We start from the raw sequence: 10,812 nt of genomic DNA, 5'->3' as shown, positions 1-10,812 counted from the left end.
TTCCCCTTGCTTCACATCTTGACCCCTCATCTTTACCTAACAAAATTCTTAGTGTGACACCTGCCCCTTTAAACATCTGATGAAAGTGGTAGAAGGAGTTGCTTAGCTATGAATTACACTATTTAGGTCACTTCCTCATCAATGCAGCTGATAAAGCTGTTGCTCACCATTTAATGCAAAGGCATCAAGCCACTCCATACTAGAAACTTCCCCTACTTTCAATGATTCTCTCTCTTCAAGCCATTCTTCCCACTTGGAGCTCCTTAGAGTCTTTTGTCTCATCTCCTCCTCTCCTCAGGTGAATTCCCTCTTCGGGTGTGTGATGCCTCAATATCAACAATACAATTCAACAGTCCCTTCCTCGGTCCTCGGTCCTCGGGCCCCCACAATAGGGTTATGAATTCCTAATCAAATTTGGTTAGGGTTATGGATTCCTAATCAAATTTGGTTATCTAATTTTTTTTAAAGGATGAATATGTTGGTAGAGTCCATTTGATATAAAATTTAAATCCTATCGAAATTAAAAATGATATATATTTGTTGAGTCTCATTTGATATAATTATAGAGTTTAAATCCTATTGAAATTATAATTTCTAATCAAGGTTAATATAAAAAAAAAAATGAAAAAAAGAAGAGAAAGAAAACATGATTTGAAAGTTCAATATGGGTATGAAACACCCTTGAACGTTTAGACCCCCAGATACAAAATACCAATTCAAGCTTTATATCAAACAATCAATGTGCAGAATATGATAACAAGCTTATAACAGAATTGATAAAACAATCTAAGCCAAATATAAACATATCCACAGCAGTAAATATAAGGCAAAGATAAAGGAAAGAGAGATGCAAACACACGGACAACACACGATGTGTTATCGAAGAGGAAACCAAAGTCCTCGGCGTAAAACCTCTCCGCCGCCCTCCAAGCGGTGATAAAATCCACTAAAGAATATAGTTGGGATACATGAACAGAAGAAGACCCTCCAAGCCTAATCTACCCAAGTACCTAAGCCCTCCAAGCTTCTTGCTCCAACGAGGTTACGCCGAACCTATTTCTTCTTTAGCTTGCCGGATTTCGCTACTTAACCATAGCATCAACCAATGTATATTGGTTCCTTTCCAAATTGCTTCCCAAAGCACCAAATGGACCTTCTCACAGATGTGGGTGTGGTGAGATAAGGGTTTGGTAAATGACCTCTCAAGGGTATGACAATGGAGAGGAAGAGAGTAGAGGAATTTGTAGAGTCTCTTTAGATGAAGATTGGGGATAAATCAATCTTATTTTTCTCTAGGGTTTTCTCTCACAAAATTCTCTCTGGAAGCTCTCTCAATATGATGGGTATAAGGGTGTATATATAGTAGGGTGAGAAGGGAATGAAAAACGTCAGTTTTTGCCAAACAGGGCAAGTTGGCGACTTGATCTCGCGACTTGACCAAGTCGCGACGTAACGGCCTAGCCAGACTGGAACTTTTGTCTTGTAGCGTGACAGCTGGCGCGACCCTTCAGCTTCCCAGTGTGCCTCTCACGTGCCTGCCTTTCGCAGCTTGCCAGTCGCGATCCACCCGCAAGCCCTAGCCACGAGACTCTGTTTTTCTTGCACACTCTTGAGCTTTTCTTCACATCTTCTCACACACTACCCTTACAATTTTTCCACCTAAATACAGGGTTGCTAAGTGCTAAATTACAAGCAAATTGGTCACGGAATAAAGCCAATTAAATGGTTGATTAGATTCAACCTTACATGATTGATAGATATAAGGAAATATGATAGATTTTTTTTTTTTTCAAATGTGATCAACGTAGAAATTATCAAATTAATAGAGATATGTTCTATTTTTTAGGATAGATTTCTATTAATGGAGTTCTTATATAGTTTGTTAGGATTATCTAAAAATTTCCTAATTAGGTGATAATTTAGGTTTCCTTTAAGTATAATGGTTGTATGGCACCCAACAACTAAATTTAATTTTTTTAAAAAGAAATTTAACAAATTTTCTGCAATTTAGTGCTATAAAATTGAAAGAATTAAATCAAATTTAAAAATATAAATAAAAAATACTAATGTGGAAAATTGTAGACAAGTCAACCAAGAGTCAAAGGCTTCGGTTTTATATAGGTACTAGTAATATGGTCGTGCGATGCACGGCTATTATGTGTAAATTAATGAAAATAAATTATTTTAATTTAAAAATAAATAGATAATAAAAATAAAGTATTCTTTTACTTTAAATTATATAATGAATGCATATTGTGTAAGATTAAGTTTTTATAATAACAAAAAAGCGTATATAAGTCCAAAATTAATTGAATGAAATATGGTAGATAACTATGCAACTAATATAAAAGGAGATACCTAAAAAAAGGGAGTTTGCATAATTAAAGCACATATTTAAATGAAAAACCTTGAATTCAACCTCAATGTAATAGTTAAGAATTATGAACAACCCAAATTACTAAACATTTTATAAAAAAAAGTACACACACTTACATAAGAATTGGATTTTTGTCTCCGAAAGTGAGGGAGGAGGCACTAAATTTCACCCTATCAAAACCAAATGTGTAAATATAAACTTCAAGAATTTTTTTTAAGAAAAACTCAATACCAAGAGTATTATTTTATCGAGTGCTTTGAAAGCTCAAGGAAACTCACAAAAAAAAATGAATAATAAAAAAAAAAAAACAAATTTTGGAATTTATTTTTTGAATTTGAGAGAAAAATAAATAAATAAATAACCCTAAAAAATGATAGATACTTGGACATTTAAAATATTAATAAAACCATGAACCTGACCTTATTATTTATAGTAACTTGAAAATCTAAAGATGAGAGTCGTGGTATAATAAAACTATTATCCATAATCATTTCTATATTTATCCAACCACCATAAACTTCCCAAAAAAAAAAAAAAGTTGATAAGAAGTGGTTTCTATTTAAAACAGCAATTTTAAGTTGTGAAGAAGTTGATATAAGCCCAAAAAAAAAAAATATTTAAAATCAAATACCATAAAAATCAATTTGTTAACGTTAATTACAAATTTTTTTTCCTGCTATACCGTAAAAATCAAGTTGTTATTTGTTAACGTTATACCATAAAAATTTGACTTTTTTCCAAAAAAAAATTAAAACAAAATATATTTGAAAAAAAAAAAGTAGATAACAAATCCTCCCCGTGTGTATATCCTCCCAATGAAATTGGTTTTTTTTTTTTTAATTATTTTCTTAATTCATAGGATTAGCTATACTTCTACGCCACAACTACACATTTTAATAGTTTATGCTTTAGATTTTTTTTTTCCCCTTTCTATCCTATTATTTTAGGCTTTGATGATAATACTTAGATAGACACACTTGTAGGTTTAGTTGTGTGGGGGAAAAAGCCCAAAGCTACTTAATGGGTCCGGAACCCCCTGTTAAGGACTATTGTATTTCCAAGGATCAATAGGTGGTTGGGGCGGCCCATCTAAAGCAGGAAGCCCAGAAGCAGAAGGGGAGTGTCGTCCGAAGAGGTCACCATTGGTCCGAAGACGTCTTGCTCCTCGGCTATGATGAGCCTTGATCAAACGAACGTGTGGAAGGTCCAACTAATCTTCCCAATAATCCCAACGGTAATGATAGGTCTTGGGTGGATCCGAAAATGATCAGAACTAAAAAATATCTAAAGGAAAAGCTGCTACCACCGCATTTAATGCACTGCAACAGCTTTTCTGGCCGCATTTATGTGGAGAAGACCCCTGAACAGTGCAACCTCAGCTACCGCCACTTATAAAGAACTAAAGTAGACACATGACGTGACATGCACTTGAGTAGATGCGTGTATGAAGAATAGGTGGACGATGAAGATGATAGGAAGGGATGCTATATAAAGAAGAAGGGTCCCTGATAATGGGGAACGAAAAAGAGAAAGAGAAAGAGAGAGAAAAGATTTACTGTAGCTCTGAATGCTGTAATCACTGTTCACTCAATAAAACACCTCTTCGGACATTCATTCATGGAGTTATCTGAGCTTTAGTTCATGTTATCATCACTGCGCGTAACCTAGCCAACTGTTCTTTGCTTCATAACCAGCCCAGCTCTTTCGCCCACTCTCTACAAATTTATTGTTCTGGGTTCGTTGGGCCTTTAACCCATATCCTTTGGGCTTGGGCTACAAAAACCAACCCTACAATTGGCGCCGTCTGTGGGAAGAGCTTGCGCAGGGGTGGAGACAACAGTAGGTGATGGCTGAACGCGGTGAACAAGAAGCGGAGTCTAGGGCATCTCAGCACGAGGACCCTTTCCTTAACCTGGAGCGAAGACAAGACCGCGAGGGTAGCGTGCACACCATACCCCCTGGTCAGGGCTAGTCACATGGCGGAAGCCACGTGTCCCATGCAGAGAAGAACCGAGATTTGCAGTGAGAGGTTGACAAGCTAAAAAGGGAGTTACGCCATGCAAAGAGGAAACAGACTTCCTTGTACTCTGATGAGGACCCTGATGATGAGCCGGACGTCACCTATCAACCCAAATCTAGGACACCAACCAGCGAGTCCTATACCTATGAATAGGAATCTCCTCACAAGGGACAACGCAGAAGTCCATCACGTGGAGACGTCGGAAGCGACGCTATGAGCAAGGCTCTAAATCAGATTTCTAGGTCACCCTTCACGCGCAGGATTGAAGAGTCTAGACTTCCTCGGCGCTTTAACCAACCAACGTTCACCATCTACAACGGCAAAACAGACCCCGTGGAACACGTGAGTCATTTTAACCAAAGGATGGATGTCTACTCCAGGGACGAAGCGTTGATGTACAAGGTTTTCCCTTCCAGTCTTGAGCCAGTTGCCATGAGGTGGTTTGATGGACTGAGCCCAAATTCCATCAGCTCCTTCAAAGAGCTCACCCAAGCTTTTGGTTCACGATTTGTCATATGCCGAAGAGTGGCCCGACCTCTATCCTCTCTGCTGTCTTTGACCATGTAGGAAGGAGAATCCCTGAAGGTGTATTCGAATAGATATTGGGAAATGTTTAATGACATGGAGGGCAATTTTGACGCAATGGCCCTGGAAACGTTTAAGCTCGGCCTCCCTACCGATCACGGTTTAAGGATATCCTTGTCTGGTAAACCCGTTACTAGCATTCGTCAGCTAATGGACCGCATTGAGAAGTACAAGAGAGTTGAAGAAGACCAACAACAAGGGAAAGGCAAGGAGAAGATTATCCCCCTGGAAATGAGGGATTTCAGGTCGGATCGATACACCAGCAGCAAGCTGAGGAGAGATTTTCCTGCGCAATCAGGAACAGCAAATCCCTAGACTGTCAACACCGTATTCAGGGACCCAGTCCACCAAGTTTTAGAAAATGTCAAGAACGAACCGTTCTTCAAGTGGCCGAACAAGATGGCAGGGAATCCTGACAGACGTAATCGCAATCTTTACTGCCAATACCACCAGGATCATGGGCATACGATTGAGGACTGCAGGAACTTGTGGATTCATTTGGAACAACTAGTCAGCAAGGGGAAATTAGTCAGTAAGGGGGAATTGCGACATCTCCTACATCACACTAGCGGCCGAGGAGGTCCGATAAGCGTGGACTCCCAGAGGGATGATCCTCTGAAACGCTCTCTGGGAACTATCAACGTTATCTTTGCGGCCCCAAGGAGAACAGGATCCTAGCCATCCAAGGTCTTGTCTGTGGATTGGTTACCTGCGGGGGAATCTGGCCAGGGTCCGAAGAAGTGCAAACTTGATGATCAGCTGGTTTTAGGCTTCTCGGACGCTGACAAGGTGGGCACTGTCCAGCCTCATGATGATGCGTTGGTCGTCACCCTCAGAATTGGGGGGTACGATGTGAAACGGGTGATGGTTGACCAAGGAAGCGCTGCGGAAATAATGTACCCTGATCTCTACAGGGGGCTGAACCTCAAACTTAGTGACTTAACACCATATCATTCTTCGCTGATCAGTTTTGAAGGAAGAGTTATTACCCCGAAGGGCCAAATACGACTGCCTGTGCAGACTGGCTCAGAGGTGGTGGAGGTGGATTTCATAGTTGTGGACGTTTTCTCACCCTACACGGCAATTATAGCCAGACCTTGGCTTCATGCGCTGGGGGCGGTTTCTTCCACCTTGCATCAGAAAATCAAATATCCTTCCGAAGGCCGAGTTTGCGAAATTCGAGGGGATCAGTCTGTAGCAAGGCAATGCTTAGTGGCTGCCATTCAACACGAGCTAGGAGCCGAGTCATCAACCAGGGGCTTATAGCAACCAAAGCACCAGTCATCGCCCATTGAAGATCCGGACCAGGGCGCAGGGTGCGAAGATTTGACGAAAGTCATCATTGGGGATAATCCCGAAAAATTCTTTCAACTCGGATCCCAATTGCCGTTGCAGGAGAAAGAGGAGTTAGTGCAACTTCTTAAGGAAAACCTCGACGTATTCGCTTGGGACGCTTATGAAGCCTCTGGGGTGGATCCGGAATTTATATGCCACCATTTGAAAGTAAACCCCATGATCACCCCTAAGAAGCAGCCTCCTTGGCGTCCGTCTAAGGAACACACCGAGGCAGTCAGGGAAGAAGTGGCAAAGCTCAAACAAGCTGGGGCTATTAAAGAGGTTTTCTACCCAGAGTGGTTGGCAAATACTGTGGTGGTGAAGAAAAAGAGCGGGAAATGGCGAGTATGTGTGGACTTCACCGACTTAAACAAGGCATGCCTTAAAGACCCATTCCCCATGCCTAAAATCGATCGGCTAGTAGATGCCACCGTCGGGCACCCCCGAATGAGCTTCTTGGACGCGTTCCAAGGCTATCATCAGATACACTTAGCCCAGGAAGACCAGGAGAAGACTGCTTTTGTGACTCCCATGGGCAACTATTACTATAAGGTGATGCCTTTCGGCTTAAAAAATGCAGGTTCTACTTACCAGAGGATGATGACGAGAATGTTTGAACCACAGCTAGGAAGGAATGTCGAGATTTACATAGATGACATGGTGGTGAAGAGCAAAGTGGCGTCCGAGCACATGAAGGACCTAGAAAACACTTTTGAAGTTCTCAGGAAGTACAAGCTACGCTTGAACGCTGCTAAGTGCTCGTTTGGTGTGGGGTTAGACAAGTTTCTGGGATATATGGTGACTCATAGGGGAATCGAGGTCAATCATGATCAGATAAAGGCCATTAATGAGCTACAACCTCCTCGGAACCCCAAGGAGGTTCAGAAACTAACGGGGATGACGGCAGCCCTAAATCGATTTATCCCTCAATCAGCGGATAGGTGCCGGCCTTTCTTTTCCTTGATTAACAAGTGGAAAGGGTTCAAGTGGACAGAGGAGTGTGCTGTGGCCTTCCAACAGTTGAAGGATTATCTAGCTCGACCACCAATCATGTCCAGTCCTGAACCCGACGAGGTCTTGTTTGCATATATCGTTGTAGCTACCCATGCCGTAAGCTTGGTGCTGATCCGAACAGAGGGCGGTGTTCAGAAACCCGTTTACTGCGTAAGTAAGTCGCTTCATGAAGCTGAGGTCCGTTATTTACCATTGGAAAAGGCTATTTTGGCGGTGGTGCACGGTACACGAAAGCTCCCGCACTACTTCCAAGCCCATACAGTCGTCGTCCTCACCCAGCTTCCACTCAGGGCTATACTCCGAAGTGCAGACTACACTGGGAGAATTGCGAAATGGGGGACGATCCTGGGGGCTTTTGACATCAAGTATATGCCACGTACCTCGGTCAAGGGCCAGGTGCTTGCTGATTTGGTAGCCGAGTTCACAGAGCCCCGGCTAGAAGAAGTAAAGCCGACATCGGACATGGATGAAAAATCGGTTGGCATGATTTTTCAACAGGAGCCTTCCCTTTGGGAGGCGTACGTGGATGGTGCGGCAAACTAGAGAGGCTCCGGAGTGGGGCTAGTGCTGATATCCTCCGAAGGAATCATTATTGAAAAAGCATTAAGGTTGGGCTTCTCGGCGACGAATAATGAGGCGGAATACGAAGCCCTATTGATGGGGATGAGTATGGTCCAAAGGATGGGAGGAAAGGCAGTAAAAGTATTCTCAGACTCAAGGCTGGTTGTGGGTTAAGTCCAAGGAGAGTTTGAGGCAAAGGACGAAAGAATGCAGGGATACCTAAGCCGAGCTAAACATCTGCAGTCAGGGTTCGAGTCTTTTAGCTTGCTGCATATTCCTAGGAGTGGCAACTCACATGCTGACTCCTTGGCCACTCTAGCCACCTCTTCGGCACAAGATTTTCCGAGAGTTATCCTCGTTGAGGACCTGCATAAGCCTACCGAAGCAAGAAAATGAGTAATTCAAGTACATCAGGTCAGGGCTGGACCCAGTTGGATGGACCCGCTAGTCAAGTTTCTGAAGGTAGATATCCTGCCTGAAGAGAAGGGAGAAGCCGATAAAATTCGGAGGAAGGCAGCCAGGTTCTGGTTGTCCGAGGATCAGAAACTATACAAACGTTCCTATTCAGGGCCGTATTTGTTGTGCATGCATCCTGAAAAGGCTGAGCTGTTATTAGAGGAACTGCATGAAGGAATCTATGGAAGCCACACTGGAGGAAGATCCTTGGCTCACCAAGCCATCACTCAAGGTTATTGGTGGCCGAACATGCAAAAGGAAGCCCTGGATTATGCCAAAAAATGTGATCAGTGTCAGCAGTTTGCCCCGCATATTCATCAACCAGGGGGGACTCTCAACCCGCTATCCAGCCCATGGCCTTTCATCCAATGGGGCTTGGATATCGTGGGACCATTCCCTAAGGCTGCAGGAAACAAGAAATATCTGCTAGTCGGCACTGATTACTTCACCAAATGGGTCAAAGCAGAGCCTCTTGCGAACATCCGAGACGTAAACATGCAAAAATTTGTGTGGAAGAGTATAGTTACTCGATTCGGAGTCCCATGTGCTCTCATCTCGGACAATGGCCTGCAGTTTGATAGCAAAGCATTTAGGAGCTATTGTAGCGAGCTGGGGAACATAAATAGGTACTCCACCCCAGCTTATCCCTAGGGTAATGGCCAGGCTGAAGCTGTCAACAAGGTCATTGTGAATGGCTTGAAAAAGAGGTTAGATGACGCGAAGGGTAAATGGGTAGAAGAATTACCACATGTGCTTTGGGCTTACAGAACCACTCCACGCAGGTCTACTGGGGAGACCCCTTTCTCAATGACCTACGGGGCTGAAGCTGTCATACCATTGGAAACTGGATTCCCGACGTTGAGAACCAGCTCGTTTAGCCCAGCAGGTAACGATGAGCTGCTAGAGAAGAGCTTGGACCTCATTGATGAAAGGAGGGAAAATGTAATGGTCCGATTAGCACATTACCAACAAAAGCTTAGACAAGGCTATGATGCCAATGTAAAGCTCAGACCTCTGGAACCAGGCGATCTCGTACTAAGAAGGGTGGTTGGCACTGCAAAGAACCAAGCTTGGGGAAAATTATGGCCTAATTGGGAAGAGCCATATCGTATTACTTCAGGAGCTGGCATTGGGGCATACTTCCTTGAAGACCTAGACAGTCACGTGATACCACGCCCGTGGAATGTAATTAACCTCAAAAGGTATTATTATTAATCAAACTCTTCTTTTAATCAGCGTATCAATCTATTATGATTCCTTTAAGTGTTTAAACTTAAATCCATTCATGCCTGTAGTCCTCGGACCAGATGATTTGGGTTAGTTAACACTATGTTACGATTCTTTCAAGTGTTCAAACTTAAATCCATTCATGCCTGTAGTCCTCAGACCAGATGATTTGGGTTAGTTAACACTACGTTACGATTCCTTTAAGTGTTTAAACTTAAATCCATTCATGCATGTAGTCCTCGGACCAGATGATTTGGGTTAGTTAACACTATGTTACGATTTCTTTAAGTGTTTAAACTTAAATCCATTCATGCCTGTAGTCCTCAGACCAGATGATTTGGGTTAGTTAACACTGTTACGATTCTTTTAAGTGTTTAAACTTAAATCCATTCATGCCTGTAGTCCTCGGACCAGATGATTTGGGTTAGTTAACACTGTTACGATTCCTTTAAGTGTTTAAACTTAAATCCATTCATGCCTGTAGTCCTCGGACCAGATGATTTGGGTTAGTTAATACTATGTTACGATTCCTTTAAGTGTTTAAACTTAAATTCATTCATGCCTGTACTCTTCGGACCAGATGATTTGGGTTAGTTAACACTGTTACGATTCTTTTAAGTGTTTAAACTTAAATCCATTCATGCCTGTGGTCCTCAGACCAGATGATTTGGGTTAGTTAACACTGTTACGATTCTTTTAAGTGTTTAAACTTAAATCCATTCATGTTTGTAGTCCTCGGACCAGATGATTTGGGTCAGTTAACACTGTTACGATTCCTTTAAGTGTTTAAACTTAAATCCATTCATGCCTGTAGTCCTCGGACCAGATGATTTAGGTTAGTTAACACTATGTTACGATTCTTTTAAGTGTTTAAACTTAAATCCATTCATGCCTGTAGTCCTCGGACCAGATGATTTGGGTTAGTTAACACTATGTTATGATTCTTTTAAGTGTTTAAACTTAAATCCATTCATGCCTGTAGTCCTCGGACCAGATGATTTGGGTTAGTTAACACTATGTTACGATTCTTTTAAGTGTTTAAACTTAAATCCATTCATGCCTGTAGTCCTCGGACCAGATAATTTGGGTTAGTTAACACTGTTACGATTCCTTTAAGTGTTTAAACTTAAATCCATTCATGCCTGTAGTCCTCAGACCAGATGATTTGGGTTAGTTAACACTATGTTACGATTCCTTTAAGTGTTTAAACTTAAATCCATTCATGCCTGTAGTCCTC

General features: G+C 42.1%; 1 protein-coding gene across 1 annotated transcript; it reads left to right on the top strand.

The window, feature by feature from the left end:
* Nucleotides 1-5,381: 5,381 nt before the first annotated feature.
* On the top strand, nucleotides 5,382-6,248 carry LOC136062337 (uncharacterized). The gene is made up of 2 exons (XM_065761265.1): nucleotides 5,382-5,624; nucleotides 5,712-6,248. Exons 1-2 carry the CDS (start codon nucleotides 5,382-5,384, stop codon nucleotides 6,246-6,248), a joined length of 780 nt encoding a protein of 259 aa, XP_065617337.1.
* Nucleotides 6,249-10,812: the final 4,564 nt, after the last annotated feature.

This window comes from Quercus suber, unplaced genomic scaffold (assembly GCF_002906115.3).
Source record: "Quercus suber isolate HL8 unplaced genomic scaffold, Cork oak 2.0 scaffold_404, whole genome shotgun sequence".
In the NCBI taxonomy this organism is placed as follows: Eukaryota; Viridiplantae; Streptophyta; class Magnoliopsida; order Fagales; family Fagaceae; genus Quercus; species Quercus suber.
Note: the sequence above shows the minus strand (reverse complement) of the source record. Positions and strands in the feature narration are given on the sequence as shown.